Source organism: Falco peregrinus, chromosome 4, assembly GCF_023634155.1.
Source record: "Falco peregrinus isolate bFalPer1 chromosome 4, bFalPer1.pri, whole genome shotgun sequence".
Taxonomy (NCBI): Eukaryota; Metazoa; Chordata; class Aves; order Falconiformes; family Falconidae; genus Falco; species Falco peregrinus.
This window is the reverse complement of record NC_073724.1, coordinates 4,798,810-4,824,553: the sequence shown is the minus strand read 5'-3', so window position 1 is coordinate 4,824,553 and position 25,744 is coordinate 4,798,810. Positions and strand designations below refer to the sequence as shown.

At 38.9% G+C, this 25,744-nt stretch overlaps 1 protein-coding gene across 2 annotated transcripts; it reads right to left on the bottom strand.

Annotated features, from left to right (window-relative positions):
• Positions 1–54: 54 nt before the first annotated feature.
• On the bottom strand, positions 55–25,724 carry LOC101923539 (suppressor of tumorigenicity 14 protein-like). Of its 2 annotated transcripts, none has more exons than XM_055801669.1 (17): positions 24,103–24,333; positions 23,605–23,773; positions 22,802–22,926; positions 21,822–21,889; positions 20,634–20,815; positions 20,500–20,538; positions 19,536–19,755; positions 16,603–16,742; positions 15,049–15,146; positions 13,993–14,105; positions 12,897–13,030; positions 9,008–9,115; positions 7,835–7,954; positions 7,030–7,213; positions 6,062–6,333; positions 4,369–4,505; positions 55–1,758 (listed from the first exon to the last, which is right to left on the bottom strand). In XM_055801669.1, exons 1-17 carry the CDS (start codon positions 24,316–24,318, stop codon positions 1,600–1,602), a joined length of 2,484 nt encoding a protein of 827 aa, XP_055657644.1. In that variant the 5' UTR covers positions 24,319–24,333; the 3' UTR covers positions 55–1,599. The 2 variants fall into 2 exon arrangements, 1 of the variants encoding a protein (XP_055657644.1); XR_008746812.1 differs by having other exon boundaries at positions 1,626–1,758; positions 6,153–6,333; positions 24,103–25,724.
• Positions 25,725–25,744: the final 20 nt, after the last annotated feature.

The window sequence follows — 25,744 nt, the reverse complement described above, 5'->3', positions numbered from 1 at the left end:
TTACCATTGCACCTGGGGATTAGAGGTTTCAGAAGCACAATCAAATGAATAAAACATAGCCACTTGCATTTTTAGTACGTGTTTATTAAAAAGGAAGATGTGAATGACTGACTAGCCATTAAAGATACTAAACCCCCTAAAATACAGGCTTTGAGTATAGCTTATGTAGCGTTTGACACAAGCATCGTGGGGAGGGAAATGCCCAACACCAGTGCAAGAAAGGAAGGAAAATCAGTGTTAGACACAGGAATCTCACTGCATGCAGATTACAGCGCTAGCTCATTCCAGTGTTTTCCCCACACAAATCACATTTTTCTGTACTGTAGAACAAAAACGTGTGCTGTGTGGACAGCAATGACTAGTATTCAAATTGCCAGTTTTGGTTTTGGTTGGTTATGGGTTTTTGTGTTATTTTTTTAATGTAAACTAAAAGTGAAAGCTAAACACTTACAAATACTGAGCACAATTTTAAGACCATCTAGACAGATCTTTTATTAAACTGAACACCAGCATTCTTAAGTCCCATAAACAGCTCTGGAAACCTTAAACCATCTAGATTTGGGCTGACTATCTCATCAGGAGATTCTAATTATCAAAGCTAGACTTACTGCTAGGGTTAAAGTAGTATGGCTGTCATTTCATCTTCTACTTTCTTTGAGTCCAAGGACACATCCCACCACATAAGTCCCTTTTCCTTTTATGTTCCTTTCAGTGTAGCATGACCCATGGACAGATAAAAAAAAATAAATCCTGACCCTGAAACTCTGCTTGCTGCAGACCAAAGACATAAGGAAAACCAGTGCAAAACCAGGAGCATGTTAAAAATTCACAAAGTGTGCCAGAGCCAGAGCTGCAGAAATATACTTGTAACATACTCCAAACCCTACAGTTATGCTCAAACTGTAAAGAGAATGTAAGAAAGCACTACAGTTTCCTTTTAATTCCTTAAAACTGAGTATTTCTTCCCTCTTATTTAAACATAATCCCAAAGAACCTAAATGATGCGCTTCCAGTTATTTAATGAAAATTTCTTGCACCCTAACATCTGCAAGTTGTGTAACTAGTGTTTTTAGGAAAACACAGGAGACAGCCCGAAAGTTACAGTCCACAAAGGAACAGTTGTTCAGTGGCAACATAATCAGAGAGGGAATTAATCTCAGCTTTTTAGTCTATACCGCTTATACTATTTGTATATTCAAGAAACATGAAATAGTTATTTATGTTTAGAATCCTGTAACATCACTAAGGTAGTATTATGAACAGAGTATAATGGCCATGAATAGCCAGATATGCGTATGTGAAAATGTATATAGATATACAGATAGCAAGGGAGATGGAAGGAAGGGAGAAGACTTGCAGAAGAGAGGTTTGGCTGGGTTTTTGCCTAATCCATTTGATTTAGTTTTAAGACAGTGCTGTTTCTGCTGCTGGGGATAAGGAAGATGAATCCAGTGATAGTTTCTTCACTAAGAAGGTGCATTCCTTCACAAAGAAACAGGCAATGGCATTTTCATGTTATATCAGCAGAGATGAAGATGATAGACTACTGTAGGAAACAGCTTTCACAAGTGAGATGATCTGTGTTTTCTGCTTGGCACATCAGTTTGTGTTCTGACGAATCCAGTCATAAAGTGCCATCACCTTCGTGTAAACACCAGGACGATTGCGCCGGGCACATCCTTCACCCCAGCTTACAATGCCAGCAAGGTACCATCTGTTTCCCTTTCCTGTGCAGGCCAAGGGACCTCCAGAATCTCCCTAAAATGAAAAGGAGTTCAGCCATTAGTGTATGCACCCTCCCACACACAGCACTGTAACCAAGGTTAGGTTATTAAATAAATACCTGCCTCCCTCTTTCTCAAATTACAATTTAATATTAGAATCTTATTTCTGGATAGAACATACCCAGCTAGCTGTCAAATTTATTCAATTTATTTTAACTTACGAAGCAGCATACCAATCAACATAAAGCGATGGCAAGAAGCTTAAAAAATTACTCATTGCTAATGTCCCATTACAGGATTCATAAAGCAACTGATCACAGGCTGATTGAGGAGAGAAAACAGGGATGAAAAGTGGGAATTCTGCTATCATTTGATCATAAATTGTTCACAGGTTGAAGGTAGAACTCTTACACTGTGTTATAAGCAGGAACAGAAAGATACCATACGTCCCCAAACAAAAAATAACCCAAAACCAAAAAACCAAACAAGCACAGTTAAATATTATCAGCAGTTTCATAACCAAGATGGTGTCTACATTCACAGAGGGAGAGGAAGAAACAAAGATTAAAGAATGTGCAAATGAGAACTGGGTTCTCAAAGGGAACAGACAGCTCTGCACAGCAATGTAGAAAAATAAACCTCCCATTTAGCTCAGTGTACAGGATCAGGATGCATTTGGGCTCACAGATGCTTTGTGTCCTTCATTGTTTCATCCTTGTGTGCCTTCTGCGAACAAACCAGTTCACGGAAGCCTGAGCAGTTCTGGAAGCAGCTCATCTCTGCAGCTCTGCCTTATGTCTACAAGGCAGTCAGCAGCCTCCAAGTGGACTCTGGGGTTCGTTTGCTGCCCCCAGTTAGAGCTGAAACGTGGAAGAGGTCAGAAGAAAGCCACGGACTGAGAAAAGCATAACAATAGAAAGCCTTCATCACCCAACCAAGCAAAACTATCAAGAAATAAGAAAAGAAGCCAGAACAGTTCTTCCTGTCTCTCAGGCTGTTGTTATAGTGGCAATTTTGATAATCCGAGAGGCTGATGTCAAAGTGGCTTGAGAAAGGAGGCTACGTAGTCCAGCCAATTACACGACAAGTTCTGAAAGACCAAAGGAACTGTACGCTGGTGGAGAGAGGACAGATCCTAAAAAGAGGAACCAAGATCAAAAAACATTCTAGAGCGATAAGAAAACAGAGTCTAAACGACTAAATGCTTTTTATCTCACTGCAAGTATCACATCCTCTAAAGATGAAAAGAGTCTGGAAACTTCACATAACTTGTGCAGTGCACACACAGCTTATGTGTCCATGAAGAAACAAATCGGGGTGCCCACAAGTCTGGATCTGTAGTAAAAGTAGTTTCAGGGTGTTATGGGGATTTCCTGAACTGCCAACATCATTCTTCTCAAGCACCGCACAGGAAATCTACTAGTGACAGAAAATCGTGACAAAGATGCCACCCAGACTAAGAACTTAAAAGCCCAGAGGACTCAAACACAGCATATTATATTGGGAAACTGGATTGACCAGTATGGTATATAGCCAAATTGGTTAAAATGTCCATTTAAAGATTCAAGGGCATTTCTTAAGCAACACAGTTTTTGGAGGAACAGCAAGCCTCTAAGCCAACATGTTTTAGCAAAACAATTCCAAGGTCTAAGGTTATAGACAATCTGCACACAAAATTAACAAAAACAGTAAGTCACTGAATTAGAACTTTGAGACCGCAGGAAGATCCTGAAGACAGTCTATTGTGTATAAAGAGTTTTGACCTATTATGAGCTATGATCTTAAAAAATTACCCTATTCCATTAAAATAGTAAAATCTATATAATTACACAAAAATTCTGTCGAATTACCACAGTCTAACACCAGTAACAAAATTATCTCCCTTTACACAGTAACTGGTATAATAACCATGTTGGGAATTTTGAAAGTGAATATTCATCATAATAAGTTTGAATACCGATAAAGTAGACAGCTAGTCTAATAACAGGGAAAGAGAAAGAGGGCAGAGTCAAGACAGCTGAAGTACATCCAAACAGTTTTTGATCATGTGTGCAAATAAACTAGGTTGTACAGCTTACGATACCATGATGTAATCAAAACTTGTTATTACATACATGAATGAACATTTCAAACTAAAAGGCAATGTCGCAGTTACCAAACCTAGCTTACCTTTGCCCTCTGTATTTCCCTGTAACAATACATTACTCATCACACTTTTGACTTTTTTATTAATCTCACACCCAGACATCAAAAAAAGGAAAAAAAAAAAAAATCGACATGACTAGCAAAAATCAGAGATGGGCCTAACTTTTTTCTTTTTATCCTTACATCTCTGTTCTTTTACGGGAAATGTAATTGTTGAAGAGGAAAGAGAATTCTTTTAGATACATTTTACTCCTTGTCTTTGCAAAGCAGCATTTCTCAAGAGATTCAGAGATTATATATGCCAAATTTACTTCCTTGTTTTGGAGAGCCTTTAACTGCTATGTTAAATTAAGCATACACTCGTGACGCCTCGCTATTACTAAAGAAAAAAAAACCAAACACCTAAACACAACCAAACCACAAACATACCACAACTCTGAACAGTTTTCCAATGAAAGCAAATATTCCTCTATAGTTTTTTCAACAAGTTACACATTACCTGGCATGCATCAACACCACCGTTAAGATTTCCAGCACACAGCATTCGCGATGTGATAAGATCGTCATACAGCTTGTTGCAAACACTTTGGTTAATGATTCTCACTCGAGCTTCCTGCAATGTTTTGGCAAGATGACCTAGAAAAAATTATGAGAATATTGCAGAGGTTATGGCGGCAGAGATTTCTAACAGAGATACTGCTTCTCAAAACAAGAGAGAATTTCACCAAATTCAAAATGTAGCCAGCTGATGATGGGAGAGTAATTCCCTTCTCTTTAATTGCTGCCTGCCCTCAGCTTTTGGAAGCTGTTGTCTACACTACCACCTAGACACAGAGAACCCTATGCACCACCTTTCCATTTCCTTAGTCTTTATCTTTACATTCTGCCAGAAAGTAGTAAAAAAGCCATGCAAATTATGACTCTAATATAGGATTCCACACAGCATGGCCAATTTCGAACAATATTTCAAATTATGATCAAAGATTTTCATTGTTATTTACACTATGGTTGTGCTCCAAACATTGTCCAAGTGCTACTAAATGAAATTTTGACGTTCTTTTCCATCCTCTCACTTCTAGGAAAGGAGCTGAGGAAATAAGCTGAGAGGGGAAAAATAAATAATTTTTAAAAGTCAAACCTGTAAATCACAAGTGGTACAAAGAACTTAATTCTGTACTATAGTATTGGCATAAAGTGTCATTGTGAACTAAGTATCCTCATCATGTTTTGGCCCAACAGTGAACAGAACCTTTTCAATACCTGGATGATTAGAGGAAGTATTGGGTTTTGGCTTGTTTGCTCATTTGGCTCTGAGGGTTGGCTGGGAATGTAACAGGTAAGATAGAAAAATATGGTTTTTTTCACATGCCGTGATGTTAACTTTTAAATATTACCTACATAATTTTGCAAAAAGCAAGACATTGTAAGAAGGCATCAGTTGTAAAGCCATTTATGCTTCAGTAGGCTACTGCATTATTATCTAGATTTAAATCTTTTTTTAAAAAGGCACATAAATTACCATAGCATATGGCTTCTGATCAAACACGAGGAACTAGGTCTCAGCACAACTGTGGGGACCACTGTGATGCTGAGGAGCTGCCTAAGCCCAGGTTTCAGAGCTGGCTCCTGTATGATGCTGAGCCAGGGCCAATATCTCGCGGGCTCCCCCCCACCCCTCTCCAAATCTGCTTTTTTCCTGCCTCCCCACCGCAGCATGTTGCTTCCAGCTGCGCAGAAGCAGAACTCTTCATGGGACATACATGAAATTGCCTTTAAGACAGACAACACAAAAAAATTCCTCCACAGCAGTTCTGCAAATATTGATGTTCATGGTGCCCTGTTGCCAAACACAGCCTTAGAGGCAAATTCTTTCTCTGCAATAGTTGCAAGTTGCTGTTTTCTTTACCTGTAAAGATGAGCCATGAGCATGAAAATGGGTATGCTTTTGTAAATCTATAGTCGTTTGCTTTCCAATCGTCTATGACACCTGAGTACGCATACTGTCACTTATCACCTGCCACCCAAGCAAACCTTCAGAATTCACAGGCTGTAGCTAAGGGGACATTTTCTAGATTTTTACACACCTATTAATTAAACCACAGGTATTTTTTTCTCAAAATTACAAGTATTTCATTGATAGAGTTTAAAACTAAGCCAAACTTGCAAGAAGTATATCCAGGAAATTAACATACTATTTTCTTTTATGGCTCCCCAGCCAGTTACATAGCAGACAGTTCCATAAACAAATACTCTAGAGGTGCTGGGTAAACAAATGGGCTGTACCAGCTCACTGAAGAACACAGGCATTTCCATTTCCAGCAGGGCAATGTCATAGTCTGAGATAGATTGGTCATACTGCGGGTGGACGATAATCCTTTTGATTGATCTCATAGTTACACGATTGCTCCTTTCATTAATAGTATGTAAGCCCATATATGCTCTCCATCCCGAAGGAACGGAGTATCTGTAAAGAAAATGTTTTTAGACTGTCCCATTGGAAAATGACGCAGCAGCAGTTCACTCCATTTTATCTGCTTTTCAGTGATGAGATTCATCAAAACCGAAGCAAATGGAGTAGAATAGCACTTCAGAAGACAGATTCACTATAATCTGCTAAAAAGTTAAGTAAAGTTTTTATTTACTATTTTGAAAATAATAATTTCCTGGGGCTGCAAGACCAATTCCTTGCAATGCACCATGCTTTGGAAGTCAGAAGTGTATCATTAAACTCTTTTTCCTCCTTGCCACACGCAGGAGGCATGTCTTCTCAATTTACACTACCTAAACTGAACATTGGTGAGTTTTACTCTCCACTTATCAGCAAAGAGTCCTTTTCTTGAGAGAAAATGCCATAGCTTCTACTTGGAAAATCCCTTCTAAAAGTGATTCTAAAATTCTAAAAAACTGTCTAAAAAAATAGTATTTACCCTAAATCTAACAAAAAATTGTGTTTTACCATGCAGGATTCACTGGCAAAATAATTGCTTCAGATACTTAGGACTCTTGAAGCCAGCAGAACACAATATTGAGGGTTCATGTAGTGCTATCATGTTGCAGAGTCAGCCTATCTAGACAAGGAATAGCTGCTGCAGAATTTTGAAAGCACCACTGTAAGGTTATTAAACTGCAGATACTCTACAACAGTATAACGTCTTCTTACCTCACCGAACCAGAATCCAGGAAGCAATGGGCAGCGGATACAAGCCACCTATTGGAAATAACGGATGCGCCACATACGTGGCCATGTGCTCCCATCTGTAAACTTGCTTGCCAAGGCCACTTTCCAGATCTTGCATCTTCACCTCCAACAATTCTATTTTTCTTAAGCTGGTGTCTTCCACAAGCTAATAGAAAAAATTGAATAAAATAGTAACAAAAACCACAAGGTCATTTCATTTTGCTATGCTTAATACATAAACTTTTATCCATGGACCTCAAAGATGTTGGGGAAAAAACCTATTTTCTTACTGTGCAATTGGTAAAAAGGTAAGGGTACTTGCCCATTTTCACTTAATGGGTAGGTCAGGAATAAAGCAATCATTGCCTATCCTCCCTTATAGCTTTCTAAAGGGTTAGTAACTCAAACAGACATTTAAGCACAATACTATGCTGGGGCATTTCCAAAAGTTCGCTTGAATAAAATCTCATATCTTTTCCCTCCTTACATACAGAGCTCTTTGACTGCATTTCTTTCAGCTCAAGCACTAAGATCTACCAGCTTAGCTTGGAAGCGTGCATTGCTTGAAATAAGTCATCATAGACAGAATAGGATCAGTGGACTTAAAATGAATCAAAGCAAAATTCAAGGCAAACATTTTCATACAGATGCTACCAAGAGTTTCATTATTTTTTTTTTAATTCACATCTGGTTTAATAAATTCTCAATCCAATAATGCTTGACCATAACACAAATTTCTGACTCAGTTTCTCAAGACTCACTAATTTTTAAATAAATGTTACCACACCGCAGTTCATTTCATCAGATCCATCTGCACAGTCTCTTTTCCCATCACACTCAGGATTTGGTTTCAGCAAGCATTTTCCATTGAGGCATTTGTACGCATAAGGGGAGCAGCTTCTGTAGGCTGAGAGAGAAAATAGCATCACATGTTTGGAGCCACGGTTTCAAATTATTAAAAAATACTTGCACATTCCACCTAGTCTGTGAAAGTTGTTCAAAGCTACACATTCCATTCTGCTAGAAGTCATAGTCTGTACTGGTGCAAACTGGTCCCTCTTTGGAGAGGGGACAGAGGGAATGAGAGTTCCACTCTCATTAATGATCACATTCATTTCAGACTCCACAGTCCATGAGGAAAAAGACAGAAGAGCCTTCAGATATCCTCACTACTATCTTATTTAACTCAACTGAGCAAGCTAGGCTCGTGAGATCTGTTTTCACCTTCACCAGGACTATTGGCATTACAAATTATAAATCTTCAAAGTCTGGAAGTCAACCTTTTTAAGTGAAAGCTGAAAAAAATTGATGAAGAGCTTTATACCTCCCCTCCAAGAAATTTTTGGCTAAGGACTATCACAGTTTACTACGTGGCAGTCCTGAGAAAGATCTCCACAATGGGCTTCCACCACTTTCATTCTTATTATCAGTTGCTTACAATGACCTCTAAACAGCATGAGGGGTATTTTTTTTCAACAAACAAGGACATACTTCTGGCTACCTCAAGGACCTAAGATTCAAAGCAAGGCAAAAATTATAAAGCCAAAATGCAGCAAGTCACTGGGGAGACATTAGCAGTACCAGTAAAGTCCATCACCATAAGACCATGCATGTGGCAAAGGGCAAAAGTCCCAAGGCTATTATGTCTCTCTCCTTTATATTATTTGGTACTGACCTAGCAGCAGTTGGGAAGAAGTGCTTTCTGACAGGATCACCTGCAAGCTATGGTTAGGTCATCTAAATAAAATGACTCTTATCTTGGATTTTGCTTCATTAATTTCTTGTCTAGACTCTCCCAAGAGCTAGTTATATTCTACATGTTTTGTTTTCACTATTATGAAAGTTGTACTTCATGCTATGAAAAAATACTTAGAAATACTGCATTTATCCATTAAAATAAGCATATTTCTGCTTCTGCCTTCCATCGTCTTTTGGAAAATAGCTAGGAATATGTACTTACAGCAGTCATTCTCATCACTGTCTTCCCCACAGCTGTCATCATCTTTGCAAGCCTTATGCTGCTGCTTACACTTCCCATCACCACAGTTCAGCTGTTCTGGATTACAGCCTGAAGAAGAAAGGCCTGTAAATGCTTTACAGTCCCACGAGCTGGCTAGCCGCCATGTGCTACACCCCCTGCCAGAGGTCACCTTGATGTTACTGTGAAATCTCTGCCCGATATTAGTCTACCTTGGCTTTGATAGCCTCCAGTGACAGAGAGGCTTGTTGCATTACCTAACTTGTGCTGCACTCTGACCTTGGAGTACCTTCTGGGTCACTCCTTTTGGCATCCCTTCATTGTTCCCTATCTTTGGTGGGCAGTGCCCAGTTTGGATACAGTACTCTAGCTGAACCCTTCCCACTAGTGACTGGGAAGATCTTTTCAAACTCCTGTCTTACATCCTAGCATGACACTTTAAAAAACAATGAAACACCAAACACACACAGAAAATTTTATGACTTGTTTGGCCCTCAGGTCAGCTTTGAGTCACTATCACCCCCAGGCCATTTTTCAGCAGAAAGGCAACTTACACAATCCACATGCCTATTTGATTACCTATATTCAGATTTCACTCTTATTAAATAAAATATCATTTTCTCCATATACATTCTCCAGCTTGTCAGGATCATTTATAAACACATCCCTCTAAAATACAGCCCTCTTTCTATTGTATAGCACTTTCCCTATTCCATAAACATCTTCTCTAAACCATCATTTAAATCATACATACACAAAAAATCATGACATATTCCATAACAGGTAGTGGCAGAACAATAACAAAATTATCCTTTCCTTTTTGTAATAAGTCATTGGCAATCATTCCCTGAAACAGTTTTCTCTGTTTTTGTTCTCACCATGTTTCCTTTACTTACTGATAAGTTTGTCACACAAGGCAGTGTCGAAGTACAACTTCCCCTGTATTTACCCTCTCACAGCAAAGAACAAAATAAATAAACAAACAAAAAAAAAACCCCCAAACTCCATGCCATTTTTAAATACCTTTTCACTGTTCACAAAGAGTTTACTTTGACTACTTGTTGCTTAATTTTATTTTATTTTTGGAAGCTTAACTTGTAAAATTGGTGTAAAATTCTCAGTTTTTCTGTTCTCCCACTCATTAAAGAGATACATTACACAGCTTCTCCTCCAGACTTTCAGATCTTCACCCACATCCTTCATGTGATCTTAAAAATAGCTACCAATATTTTAGAGGTAATCTCAGCCAGCCTTTAAACTTCCTGGAACAAGCTGTTTACAGAAGAACACAAATGTGAAATAATTGCCCTACCACAACCTAATTCATCCCCACCACCTGAGCAGCTTTGCAGCCTTCAGACTGATTGCTTGAAGGAACGCGTTTTCTACCTGCACATCTAAGGACAAGCTAGAAAAATAGGAAATTAATGGCACCAGGAATGTTGTTACAGTCTAAATGCATTAACATAGGACTGCACCATGAAGGAACAGTAAAATGCTATTAAACCCCAAAGCTGGTGTCATTTAAAAACTAAACTGAATGTTAAAAAAGGAAATGTTATTTTACTTGGCATAATCAATGCAAGATTTTTATCAAACTGTCTGAATTACATGGATCAATATTCACCTAAATGGACTGTGAAAATTAAATTCACATTCACTGCCTCGCTCTCAGGGTAGAAAGTGATTTAGCACAGATACATAATTACTACCGATAGTGAACACCTCTTCAGTTTGTTAAGGTAATGTATTTTACACAGGAGCATCTAAGAAGGGCTGGGGGGTGGGGGAGGTGGAATGAAAAAATGTTAAAACTAGTTCTCTTTAGTACTAGAAATACAAATTTCCTGACATTAAAATGTTGCAGAAATTCGCCTCTGTACTACTACAGTCCAACTTCATGTCTGATGTGAATAAGTGCTTTATCAAACACTTTTCAAATTTAGCAAACTAATTATGAAACAGCCTGTCACCAAGTATTTCTTTCACTTTAGCTAACAACTAGTATTGATGCTAAGGTGTTTCTTTGCAACATATAAAAAATGTTTGTTCTCCTCTACTTTTTCAGATGTGCCAGCAAAAAAACCAAACCAATATCAACCAAACAAAAAAACCCAAAAAAAGGTAATGTATGGAAGAATAAGAAGCTAAAAGCTCCTCTTTCTGTCCAGGTCAAGCCAACTTAAACTTTTTCCCCTCTAGCAGCACATGCAAATTAACAGTTAAATCAGATTGAAGGAGCAAGCACATTTGTCCCACATTTCTTTAATCACTTCCAATCTAAAGTCATTTAGTCCTCTTCACTGCCTTGCATGTGATGCCAGGGGGAGGCACATGCTATGCAGCCAGCCTAGCTCGGAGCAGGAGTCTCCCTGTGTTCTATTCACCATTCCCTGAAGTTATTCAGGTCATGCTTTCCAGGTCAGATCAGAGCAGCACCTGTGATTTTTAATAAGCATGCTTTCATAGGCTCCCAACAATGACAAGAAGCCCACCAAGAAGGTAGGTGACTGCAGGTACAGAGAAAATTAAATTTATTAAGTTTTTTCCCCCTCCCTCTTACTATTGCTACAGGCAAGGCTGTAGTGGAAGACCAGTGCTCTCAATCCGTGCTGTTCTCTCAGATAGCCTCCACAAATGTCTTTACTGCATCGACTTGATACTGACATCACAGTTAATCTACCCCTCCTGGTGAGTCTTAATAAGATTCCTTAAAATTGTGACTAAGGATTGATTACGTGACTTTGAGCCATCTGCTTGCTGCCTCAGTGCTAGAAACAGAGCAAAGCACACAGAAAGTGAAGACTTGTGCACGCGATAAAGACTGGGGATTTTTTCTGTTAAAAAGTATTTTGGGGCTTTGGCTTGTCTCTGAACTGGTTTTGAGGCAGTAACCAGAGTAACCATAGAACACAGCAGAGTGTGTGACTTTTTTCGGTAGAAAGAGACACATGTGGGTGGAAGAAGAAATTCCTGAAGATGTCTGAGTCCTATAGAATGGCTGACCACAAAGTCTGCCACTTATTTCTCATGAAAGGCATGAAGCAAGAATCTGTGCCAGAGATCTCATAAACACTTTAAGTCAGCAAGGAACAGTACTACACTCAGTCAAGCACGGTGAGGATCCGAAGAGGTTTCACAACTGAACTAATCTCTTGAAATCACACAGAATTTTAGCTACCTAGATATTCACTGGGTAAAGGCAAGGGGAGGCATTTACAAACCATGTATCGCAGATGTATCTTTTTTAAGGATTATCACCAGTAAATACGTGTATCCCCTGAAAATCTGTGTTCCACGCTTTGGAAGCCCTCCCAAAATCTAACACTGATCCAGAAGTGCATAGAATGGGAAGTCAGGAAAGGGGCTCTAAGAAACCCAGCCATATTTCTGCAACACTTGTGAGCAAGGGGTCCTTACTGACTCCTAGTGAAAACTTCAATGGTGTGTCTAAACCTGGAAGCTGATCCAGAGCACGCTGAGTTGTGATTTTAAAAAGACGACTGATTATTCATGGTTAAGTCCTGTTGGCAAAAGTGTTATGCCTAGAGGCTCTCTGCCATACTACTTTCATGTTGCAGCTTGGCTATTTTAAGATGTTAGCAAAATGTCAAATAATTAGATCTGCAGAAATTGGGAAATTTTACTTTTATTTACAGAAGTGTTGTTAGAAGTTAGCAAGTAAGTCCTAGCTTCTAAAAGTATCTTTTATCTAATTTTGTACATCTATTTGTTCAATTAAATACATAATAACATTTTAAACATTAGTCTCTTGTCCTTAGGTTAATTAAAAAAGTACGTGGTTGGTCTGTCAAGCATGGCTTATTGAAGATTTCTCCTAAGAAATTAAAGTATGTACTTATGCACTTACGGTCTGCGTGACTGAAGGCTTTGTATTCAATATAAAAGCCTCTGTGGGTGACCAGTTCATCGGAATGGAAGCTGATGGCAACAGAATAGCCATATTCTCTGTTTCTGTTGTTTTCTGAAAGAGCTTTACAGTATCTAGCAAGGCAAAAGTGAGAATAATTAATTTCTAACCAAACTGATAATTACCATCCAGCTACCTCTCCTTCTACTGAGAGGTACCAATGCCAAAAATCTTTAAAACAGTGCAATAAAGATCAGGATTTATTTTTTTTTTTTTTTTAGGGTTAATAACAGCCCAACAGAAATGTTAGCCTATTTCTAAAGGCCTTCTACTCCACAGCTTTTCTGGGAATAGCAGACTTTGAAACAAAATACAGCAAGATAATGGATGGCAGATTCTACCTCATAAATACAGCCAGCTTCTAAGCATGCTTGATTTCAGATTTCCCATTTAAACCTGCAAATCCCAAGCCCACCAATGGAATCATACAGCCAAATCCAACAGTTGTTTCTTGTTTCAGTACAGTCCTTCCAAGAGACAAATTATTCTGAGTGCTGTTTTTTGGGAGGTTTGATTGATTTGGTTGGTTGGTTAGGGTTTTGGTTGTTGGGGTTTTTTGGTTGTTTTGTTGTTGGGGTTTTTTGGGGGGTGGGCAGTGGTGTTTGTTTTAAGCACATACATTGCAATTTTTCTTATTTACAGAAAACAATTAAATCACTGAAAATTAAGTAGTATAGAAAATGAAACTTCACATGACATGAGCTCTTCCCCCATGTCAAGACCATTGCCAGGAATTTACAGTTCAGCTGCAGCTGCATAAAGTCCTGCAGTTTACTATGTCATTGCTCTTAAGGAGAACAACAAAGTAAGTGCCTAACAGGGTAGGAAAACCAGGATGCTTTAATTAATGTAATGACAAATGTTCAGGGCAGGATTAAAAACATTACCCTACTGAAATTCAGTGGAAGCATGCCAATTTTTGTTGAAATGTATCTTTCTGCACTGGAAGTGGCAAGACATTTTTTCTTAAGTACAGTATGTTGTGCAGAACACTGAAATGCAAATTAACATGCCTGAAAATAGTGTATTTACTCACCTAACCCCATCGATTTCTAACCAGTCTTTATCACATTTACTGGACCCTGGAGACTTCTCTTGGATTTGTATTATAAGGATTTTTAATGAGAGCTTGTAACCAGGCAATGGTGCCTAAAAATCAAAGGATAAATATCCTGACACACATATCTACAGAAGGAATTGGCCTGTGCTTCTAAGATGCTAATCTTGTTTTACTTATTATCAGGCTAAAACCACTGCATGTTTTATTATGCAAATCGGCACCTTGAAGAACTAAAAGACTTTGACTAGGCTGTGCCAGATAAAGGAGTGTAAGCCTGCCTGGAGCCAGCACAAAGCCGTGTACCTGAGGTTCACGCTATGTTTGTACTGCCACGTGTTTCAGCTGGTCAGATAAGAGATTTAAGGTATCTATGGCAGCTGGTCACTCAACTGCACTAGCTATGATCTCTGTGTTTTAGGAAGCCTTTTTCTTCCCTTTCCTGCACATAGATGAGAGTTTCGTGCTACAAGCTGCTAATAATTTTCATTGAGCAGGTGAAAGGTGGAGATTGTTACCAACTCATAGATACTAAGAGCATCCTTTTCAAGGGGAAGTCAAAAAAGGTGGTTAAATGCTTAATGGAGCAACAGATAAACACATCGGGAAGTCTGTGAAAATCATAAGCAGATTAATCCTGCCAAAGGATTTGGAGCCGGAGAGGGTCCTGTTTCTACAGAATTCATGGAAATACAGTGTGGTACATCATATGAGGCAAGATTTACATGACTTTTTTCTTTTTGACATAGAAACAAAGCCCTGACTATTAGCAATTTTCTCTCGCTGCTAGGAGTTGTCATCTTACTCATCACTTTGTTTCTTTCATGGATAATAAACTTTTGGATGCTGGCAATGTTTCCATCCCATAACTGGCACTTGTACATAGGACAGAAAAGAAATGGGTGCCTGAGAAGTCATCAGGTGCAGTGGTCTTAGTGTTTCCTTCCATTTTGCCCACATCAAAAGCCATTTCTCCCAACATCTATATCACATAAAGCAAAGTCACCACTGCTCAGAAGAGTTCCCAGCACTTACTCTGATGATCCAGCTGCAGTCAATGTTTGGTGGGTAGTAACTTGGGTAATAAGGGGAACTCAGTGTCCCGTTCCAGGAGATAAAATGACCACCACACACTGGGAGAGAAGTATATCAGCAAGGAACACAGTTATCTCAGCTGGGCTAAAGTGCATAGCTACTCCACTTGCTAGAACCCTTCCCCATGTACAGTTAGAAGAATGGGTTGTAACAGTATTAAGCTCATGTTTTGCCCGTATTAACAGAAAAATCATGCAACTTCCACTTCCCCATCAGACTGAATTTCTCTTATTTTTGGACCAAATTACAATTAAGGATAAATACAAAGCACCTCTAACTCAAGGTGTTTTTTTAAAAAAACAACCCAAACGTTCTTTTGTGGTAAGTGGAAGAAGCAATTAAATGTGGACACAACAAACCTCGCCCTTCCAATTTACTTCTGACTTTTCTGTAAACATTTTCAAACATTAAAAAGCAATCAGCTCAATGAACTGAAACCTCTAATGTCATGTAAAGCAGGAAGTTTGTGTATCAGTTCTCAGTCTGAAAATTCATGCCACATTTGAACAGTACCTTTGAGGTTTTATTTTCTACCAAGAACTCTGCTAGATATACAGTCCTTAATCTTTTGGTTCCCTTTTGGTAACATAGTAAATGCAAATTGTGTATACTAGAAATAAAAAAAAAAATTAAAATAGTAAAATTTTGTGGCAGAAAGTGGGCTATACATCATTTGGAGTGCCCATCTTCAGAACAATGAAGCAATTCCAATTTGTAACGTGCGCAGGATGAGCATTTGCCTAAGCAGCACCCACAGAGACATAAGCCAAAATGTGTAAGCTTTGGAGAAGTTTATTCCCTATTTGTTCCACAAGCTAAAAAATAGTTACTCACTTAATTGTCAAAATTCTTTCACTTAGACCTTACCAAACGTGGCTAAACTTTCACTTGTGAAGCCCCTATATCTTCTGTAAAATACTACAGTTTATTGTTATCAAGAATATTTCACTAATCACCCAGAACTGCAAAATTCATAGTAGTCCATAGGTTTGGAATATACTTCTTGGGTTTACACTTTTTCTTACACAGTTAACTACACTGAACAGTGTTTTCAGAAAAGGATCAAAGACTTATTAGAAGTGTTTGCTCTTGTTTTCCATTTTCATTAAACACAGATTCCTCAGGCTGGGGATAGATGGCCAAAACTGCTCTGTTACTGGGGCTGTCTAGCTTTGCCCAGCCGTACAGTGCCTGTAGTGCTACCTGGCTGGCTGCTCTGCTACCATTCCTCAGCATTACCTATGTAGTAAGAGTAATGTCTGGGAAGTATGGCTTGGGTAGCAGTCAAGAAGACAAAAAGTCTCCCAGACCATTCTTTATTCTGTGTTCAGTTCTCAGACTTTTTATTTAAGTGGATTGGAATGACAATTCCCTGACTTACATGCCGGCATTCCCTCTCCCCAGATTCATTCAGGCAATATCAACTGTTTTTTTAGAGGCAACAACAGGAATAAGTGTGCTTACATCAGATGCTTGTTTCTATTAATTACTTACTGATTTTAGGAATGGCTTGAAAATGAGCTTTTAATATGCTGCTTTCTTCTCTTCGGTCCAGTGAGAAGGTAAGCAACATCACATTACTTGATGAAGTTAAACGTACCACAGGAGGAATCCAGGCCCCAGGTCCACACCACCTGAAATATTACCAAAATTGCATAAAGAAACCTAAAACGTTTCCCATGTTCCAGTCATTTTTGCCGAGAAACTGGGCAGAAGTACCACTGATCTGATCATCTGTGAGTCAGGAGTATTCCCCTGGCTACCACTTCCCTTTCATTCTTCCCCCCAATGGATGCTAGAGAAGGCACTAGAGTTTCCCAGCCTTGCGGCTCAGTCACTCAGGGGGACCATCACAGGTGTTCTTGCCTGCCAGGTGCCCTGGAGTTTTCAGACCTGTAGAAGCATCAGTAACAGATTATGCTACTTCAGTAATGATAGTGGCACTGAGAAGTAATGGGCAGCACTGAGAAATAATGGGCAGCACTGAAAAGGCAATGAATGCCAGTGCAGCAGTGTTGAGCAGCGTCTATGCAACAGATAACAAGCCCAAAGCATTTCTTATCTGTTAACATTCAGCTTGGTTTCATGTCACAAAAACTGTCACACAAGATGTGAAGCCCCATGCATGGCAACTACTTCTTCTTATTGTTCTTTTGTTTAAATAATGATGAGTTAATTTATATCCCGAGCTTGCAAACTTACTCCACTTTTATTTTGAAAAGTCTTCTTTCATGCATCTTGCACATACTCATACTTGCATCTGTAAATTCACTTTTATATTTATTCCATTTTGAAATCCACAGCATATTTTGGATTTCTTTTCATTAATTTACAAATCTGCATGTGAAAAATTCCTAACAGGTTTTTTTTTTCTATGCATAGCAAATGAAAGCAATAGAGATTAGACCTCACAGTAACAGACTATTTCCATCACAGCCCTACATCAAGTTCTTAGATGTCAGTGAAATCCAGAATGGCAGCATTAAAATCAAATTTTTGAACCTTAAACCAAAAGTAGTCTTCTGTTTTAGCAGGGTATTTCCTGCTCCCATTTTGTATGAGACTCTAGGGTGGATCTGCAATGTACCTCCCTTTTGCAGACATTATTAATTCCTTTTTTTTCATAATACTTACCAAATCCCTTATAAAATGAACAATCTGAGTCCCCTCTGCACTGTCATGTGGAAATGTTTTAGCATCTTGATCTCTGACCCAGTTGATATCCTGGCTTATCTTCTAGCTGTACCTTTTGTCCCAGCACCATCAGAACAGCAAGGCAAGCACATACGAGAAGAGCTGTTCATGAGACACCTACTTTTGCAGTAAACCTCACAATCTCAGCTCACTCTTAATATTTGTCACTGAACACCTGTATTACTGCAGTTTACAGAAACTGATGAGAATCATTTCAGTCACTACGTGTGATCCTAGACCTGAACATCAGGGAATCATGGCTATAATGCAGTAATTCCGGGCTGTCATGGATATTGGAGATATTATTATTAGTTCTACTGCATGTGTCCCAAGTATGTAAAGAGCTGGTTCTAGCTTAAGTAGAAAACTAATAAGCATTATTCAAAACCACACATTTGAGAGGGTGGCAATAAAAGTAACCCCAAAAAGTCAACTATTCTGGAGGTACCATCAGGCTTTTAATGTAATTTCAGTCACCAAATTCTGTTCTGGCTCTTCGACAGATAGACATCAATGCATATTTTTGAAGTTTCCGTCTTACAGCTTATTGCATCAGTGTTCTCTGAATCTGTTATATCATACACCTGTGTTGGTTTTACTAGCTTCCAGGTGCTTTCATGCCTACTCTACATTTCTGGTTCCTAAAAATCTGAACCATTGCTAAAAATACACAGTGGAGTAACAGGCCCAGCAATAACCCATAATCAACAGCAGAGCAGATGCATGAAGGGGATTCTTCATGCTATGCTACAGTCTGAGACTAATTCCTTACAAAAACCCTGCGTTCGCTCCGTGCCTGGCCTTCTGACAGTCTCACAATGGCAAATTCTTTTGTGTCGTGTTGCATAAGGAGAGAAATAAGTCTGTTAATAGAGCTGAAGAGGACCACCCCTTCACAGGTTAAACCCCTACTGAATCTGCATGCTCAAGCTAGCTTCCTCCTGAAATTTCTTTAAAATAAAAAATAATAAAATAAAAATCCCCCCTTGAAATAATCCATCCTCAGATTCTAAAACCTGTTTGTTTATTTTGTTAATGAAGACAGGTTCATGGTAGATAACATGTCCAAACGTGAAATTTGACTCTGGAGCGTGGGAGCAGTGTGGCCACTGAAGGTTAAATATCATCTGATCTCACTTATGCAAACGGACTACACAGGGGCTCTGAGGACAGAGCCTTCCATAAACACAACACCCCTGTTATGAACATATTCAGGAGAGAGAACCCCTGCTCTAAAACATGTTTTTTTTCTAAAAATAATAGAATACAATACTCTAAAAAAATAATTAAGTCTGTATCTTTTTGAGTTGTGACAGTAATTGTATGAAATCAAACCCATTAAAAAATAGTCATGATGTAGAGCAAAACCCACAGGAATTTATAACAGGCTTCCCAGGGAATTGGTCCACCAAGTGGCACCAAGCCTGTCAGAATTCAAGAACCATCTGGACAATGCTCTTAGTCACATGGTTTAGTTTTAGGTAGCCTGTGAGGAGCAGCGAGCTGGACTCAATGATCCTTATGGGTCCCTTCCAACTCCAGATATTCTATGACTCTAATTCATTGCAGAGGCAGATAATATGGAAGATCCTTTTATTGCCTTACACAAGATTTTTAATTAAGTTTAATTTGGAGTCTTGTATTTTTGGAACCTGTTTAATATCAATTTGATATTGCTACAGTTTCAGAGAGTTTCCAGCTCAACAAAACATCTTTGCTCTGTACTGTCATACCTTGTAATGATCTTGTTCTGCAGAGGAAGAAGGAAATCATATGCTGACAGGTGGTGTGATGCACAGCTTTCTGGGGTGACACCATGCACAGTGATAACTACCAGTCTCACCACATAGTTAGAAGGAACTCGCAGCCTCCATTGATAAAAAGTCTTTTTGGGATTCATCAGAGTTAAAGTCCTGTTGTCACCTGGCTTGGCATACAGGTCAAAGGATACCGCTATACAAAAGAAGCTAGATCAGTGACTGAAAGACTGTTAAGCTGAAAGATAAATTGTTGGGTAAAATTTCCAAAGAGGTGGTAACAATTGCCTACCTGCACTTCTTGACTACTCTACTCACTTTTTCCCCCCTTACCTTTACAACCCTTTTCCCTACCAGGCTGCATCACCTTCTTCTCTGGCCAAGGAAGGACAATGCCTCACTACCACCAGCTCATGGCACGCTCAGCAAGCAGTGGGGAACTCGGCTGCAACTGCTACCATCTCTGCTTGAAACCCACTGCTTCCTTTGCCTTTTTCTCTTCCCCCCTCTCCACACAGTTACAACACTAAGTACATGAAGTCAGTCTCAAGGCGTCCTTGATATGAAGAAACAAAGCAAAGCAAATTAAAGCTCTGCAGTCTTTGATCACCAACTATGAATAACCAAGATTATCTAGTCACAAGGCAAATAAATTGTGTATAATTTTGTATAGTAGCTTTTTAAAGGATGCCAAGAAAAGGACCCACATTGCAATTCAGTGGGAACTATTAGATTTCAACCGTTCTAGTTAGAACATCAAAATAAAAGCTGTGAAGTATTTTCATTCCAGACTTTATTTGGAACACAGGCCAGGGAAATCCCTAGTCTGGTTTGGTTCCTAGGCCCTACAGATGTAAGAACAACAGGGAAACTGCCCTTTTCCTGTTACATGATTTCCCCTCCCCCCAAAAAAGTGATATTGAGATTGAAGCATAATCACCTGATTTTAGCATCACATCATATTCTGTTGAATCTGAAACTGAAATTTAATAATGTCAGCCACACAAGCTAAAGACACAAACTGGAGACAGAAAAATAGACAGAATAGCTATTAAATGACAGGTACATCGTTACCAAAAAGCTCTATTGCAACAAGATCAAAATTTTCCTCCCCAGAAGAACTGAACATATGAGCTGCTTGTTTACTACTGATTCCTTTCTGTTCCACTGAGGTTAATTTTTTAAGAGAAGCAACCATATCTTGTGGTGCCCAGAATGTATTCCAGTAGTAAGCTCGAAGTCCAGACTCTCCTTCACTGTGAAGGGAAAAAAAATATACATCATAAATACACCTGAATTAGTATTTTGGACAGAATTTCCACTGGTCTGCAGTTTCGGCTTGCACACTTTCATAGCCAGTTGAACGGCTGCATGAAGAGTTGCAGCTGAACATGGTGGCAAAAAGCTCTCCTGTTTAATGATTGTTTTCTCTATACAGTAGAAAAACCTTGAAAATACCTTCCTTAAACAGTTACATATTGAGACTAAAAATTATACCTCTCAGAAAATCCTTGCCATAATTTTTAGGGAATTGGATGTTTCCATCCCTGCTGTATAATTATACACTTTTAAGATCATATTACAGCTCCAGACACATTTTCCTCAATAGTTTTTAACTGAGACTAGGGCCATATGACAATATAATTTTATGCCCACAATTTGATATGACGTTTCACAGAATTCTTGTTGAAACAAGCAATATGTATATGCACATTTACAGACTATTAAGTGATTCAAAGAGACCGCCTATCACGCTCCTCTGTTCAAAATGGCCTAAGGAGTGACCTTTCAGAAGTTTTCAGAGACTACCAGGACAGTAGTAGCCATCTGCTCAATGTATTTATATTTCTCACCAGGAGCTCAAGTAGAGTGCCCTGCCCAAAATTATACCTTTAATTTTTGTTTTGAGCCGTTAAAAAGGAACTTCATTTATATAGACAAAACCAAAATAAGATTCTGCAAGCGGTAGAGGTAAAACCTGCTGAACTGTGATTTCAAAAATCAAAAGTAGATGAATAGACTACAAAACAATCCATGAACCAAGGAACAATTAATCAGACTTCATTTCTCTCACTGGTTCTACAGGGCAAGACAGATGATACACTATTAGCTTACATACTTAAGTGCATTTCTGTGTTCTTCATGCTCTGTTATAGAGAGCTGCATGTTCTTCCAGGTAGCTAACATAAAATTAACTAAAAAAGGTAAGACAAATACAACTGAATATCTCAAATTTGTATTATATGCCGGAACAGTACCTACCTGAAAGCAGCCACTACAGACTTCAGGTAGTACTTTCCCAAGGACGAAGACTGATATGTTTCTGCAAACTGACAGTGAAATAATGATAAAAGAAAATATAAAGTGTTACATTTTAGCATCAATACCATCTCTTATACTATGACGTATTTACCTTTTTCTTCCTTTCTTCTTCACCACCCACTCATATTACAAGCACTATCCACCCATATTTTCACAAAATACATCAAATAGGGATCATAAATGTGCATTCATTTCCACTCACACGCACACACAAAATTACTTCTAAGTCACATCACATTTCAAGACCATTGAGATAACTCTCGGTAATTAGCCATGAAACAGAAGCCTTTATGAATACTGTTATATTTTTGTTCCAATCTTTATATTTCTGGCATATAATCAGGACATGAGCAACTTGTGTTGGCTGTGCACAAAGCAGCTTTGAGACACCAGATTAGCTCTTTTGGGAAATACAGGCTAACAGAGAACTGCTTTGTGTTTAAGAGTGCTGTTCACATGCACCCAGGAAACAGTACTGATCTCACAAATGAGAATTCACATAAGAAGTGCAAGAAAGCAAGCATTGTTGTGGGGGATAAGGGAAAACAAGTCAAAACAAAAAGTTAAGCATTGAATTGGAACTATAATTAAAAAAAAAATCAAAGAGAAAGATGTAGCAAGGAAGAGTGTTTGAGTAAAATGAAACAAAACACACTTCAAATTCCTTTAAGAAAAATAATTTGTCCATAACCTTGAAACCCCCAGATTCATTACCTAGAAAATGCTGACCTTACTATGAGACACACAGCCCCACCTGTCTAGCTATATTCCTAAAGCTGTACACTGCCAAGGCACCTGCTAGCTTTAAACTTACTGTTTTGAAGGAAAAAAAGATTGTAACTAACTGGAATCTTCTCCTCATTCTGAGTCTGACTATGTAATAATTCTTAAATTATTGCTATACTTAGGTGGGAACTTACGTAATTTTCGATTGCTTCTGCTTGCAGGAGGAATTTCTGTGACTTGGGATCATTGAAGTCATTTGTATAAGTCAAATTAGGAATTTCTACACTTCCTCCAATATAAATAAAACAGAAAGCTGGAGCTGGGGGGGGGGGGGGAGGGGGGGGAAAGGATAAAAAAAAAATTAGCACACCTAATAACATTACAGAAAAGCTTCTGGAACGAGAAGCTTGCAGAAGCATGTATTGTTCTTGGCATCTATAGGTATTAGTTGTTAAAAGAAACATGCAGGAAGCGACAGCGCGCTGAGTCAGTCCCATTGACAGAGCAATGCCCAGAAGGGAAGGACTGAGCTACCGGTTCAGACAGGCATTTCTACTAGGAAGCTTTAATTGTTAAACTTCCCTTTTTTTGTAGCGCTATCCTCCTGAAGAGGTACGGTTTTAACAGCTATGTGTTGAGGTCTGGGTAGATGCATGCATAGGTTGGATACACATTCTGTTTTGAAAAAGCGAACAGAATATAGACAGCTAAATCCTATACGCTCTTGGTAGAGATGACAGTTATAACGATGATGATATTCACAAGCAGAGACAAAAAAATTTAGAGATAAAATATATGCCTTCATTATTCTTGTGCAACTACCAACTGCTAATTATTGTGCACTTTGTTGCTTTAACGAAGACATTAAGGAGAAGGGAAGGTCAGTAGTTTAGACACGCATTACGTGCTTAGCTGCCTAGTGCAGAGCTTTTTGTACTGAACATTCACAGTGCAAAATACCCATCCCACCCAGACCATACTGGGGAGGAACACTTACAGAATGAATAGTGCAGGACTAGCACGGTTACTGTAACTGCTAAAGAAACTATAGGTAATACTCCTAGAAGCCATCTTCTCCAGAAACACAACCTCATCCATTTGAAGAAACAGTACTTCTGACACAAGCCTTCTTGGTAGGATGGGCAGTAGTGAATATTTGGACTTTCCTAGAGAAAGACATGAGAAAGCATCAATTAGTAAAACAACAAGAGAAGAACTATTGTACTGTACTTTAGTATTTTTAGCCTTTCAGTTTTTAAAGAGGTTTAAACGGAGATAATATCTTCCGTGCTACCAATTGTGTCACACACAAACCCCACGTCTCTTGTCTGCCTGTTTGTGGCATGAATTTCAAACTGTGTAAGTGGGGGGAAAAATTGTTATCGCTTTGGTTAAGAGCAGTTTGTATACAAAGAACAGAGGTCAATACACACCAAAGTGGGCAGAGAGATCATTTACTGTGTTCCTACTGTAAAGCTTAGCTGGCGTCTCTTACCTGCCCTGCAGTCTGCTCAGAGTCGTACGGAGCTGGTATGCTGTACACAGAAACCCGGCTGGAGGGGAAAGCCTGTTTCATGACGCCTTGACAAATGCCTTTTGACAAACCTAATAACAAATTCCTAAATTCACTTATTTTTTTAAACATAACCCAGAAGAGCGTGCTGCTCTCCCTGCCATGCACACCAGGCTTCTCTCCTGTCGCCTTTGCCATACTGCTTGAAGCTGGAGCCAGCTGATCTGCAATCAAAGAAGGTGGGGAGGAAAAGTTACCATCACTGTAACTCTTTGTTTTCCTAACTGGCTAAGTAGGATATGGATCTCATCATTTGAGAACAGATCAGTTACTTCTTTCAGAAATACAAGAGTAGGAAATAATTTACAATACAATGCAAAGGACGTGCAAGCAATTTACAGGTAAAAAGTCTCAGAGCAAGGTAAATGAGGCAACTTCTAATGAACACCTGGTGGAATCCACAGAAATATTTCTGAGAAAAATGTGCAGCTCCACAGACCACCTGAGTTTTCCAGCTTCAAGCCCTGGTACCACAGAATAAATGTAATTGCAAAGCAAGTCATGTTGACGTTTCCTATTTGAAATCAGAAACAGTTCTAAGTGAGCAAACCAACAAGTTCAGGGTATTCTGCACATAAAAGAGGAAAATCAAGGATGTGTGTGGGAAAATAGCATCTTTTATACATGTTGAGGGAAAGAGAAAGCACAAAAACAAAACCTAGAAAAACAAAACAGGCCCAAGAAACCTCAGCCCCAGAAAATAAAAAGGGAACAACCCAACCCCAACACAGACCTCACTGAGAATACAAAAGGGATTAACTGGAAGGCAATCCTCACAGCTCAGGAATGCAGACTACAACTGTAGACAGGCTGCTTTGTTCTATTTTTTTTCAACAACCTCTCTCTGCTACCCACACAGCCTGCTGACGGACTGATACTTTGCCCCTTCCTTCCTGGAAAAGAAACACACAGAAAAAGCCTAGAAGAAACCAAAACCTCTCTTGCATCATCTCTAAAAATTGTACCAGGACCTTTTAAAAGTTAAATATATATCCAGAGAACCCAATCCCATAGCAATGCCTCTCAGAGGGTAGAAGCATCCCTTTTATTTGGGCAAGGACAAGATCATTGCAATAACACACACAACCATGTTTACTCTTCTTGTTAAAGTTGCCTGAAGATAAAGAATTCAAATTCTCGGGCGGATGGGCTTGTACGTGAGGAAATGAAGTCAGGAAAGAAAATAGTTAGTAGCTCTAAATCATGCAGTTAATTAAAATGAAAATTGGAGAAGGAATAAGCCTAATTCTTTGTCCCATGCTTAACAGCAGAACTTCTGATCTCCAAAAATGAAGGTCCCAATGGATTTGAGAGGATTGAGTTCACTTTCTGCAATCCTTCCTCTCCCTCTGTCTGTCAGCTGTTCTTGATGGAGGAGGTAGGAGAAGTAGTATTTGCAAGAGTGCTAACAGTGATTGCTACTTCACAGTTACTACTGCTGTGTTGGGCCATACATATCTCAGAGAAATGACTAAGGTTTAAGCTCTGTCTGTAGGCGATCAGTTGTATCTTCAGTTCCTCATAGATGATTGCCCATGCACTTAGTCAGTGCCTGGAAAACAAA

Excerpts from the sequence above, each read along its gene's own strand:
- LOC101923539 (XM_055801669.1), bottom strand. The coding sequence starts at position 24,318 with ATGGCAAAGGCGACAGGAGAGAAGCCTGGTGTGCATGGCAGGGAGAGC. Across the intron at positions 23,774-24,102 it reads CTGAGCAGACTGCAGGGCAG|GAAAGTCCAAATATTCACTA; the intron begins GTAAGAGACGCC and ends GTCTTTCTCTAG. Across the intron at positions 7,955-9,007 it reads CAGTGATGAGAATGACTGCT|CCTACAGAAGCTGCTCCCCT; the intron begins GTAAGTACATAT and ends TTTCTCTCTCAG.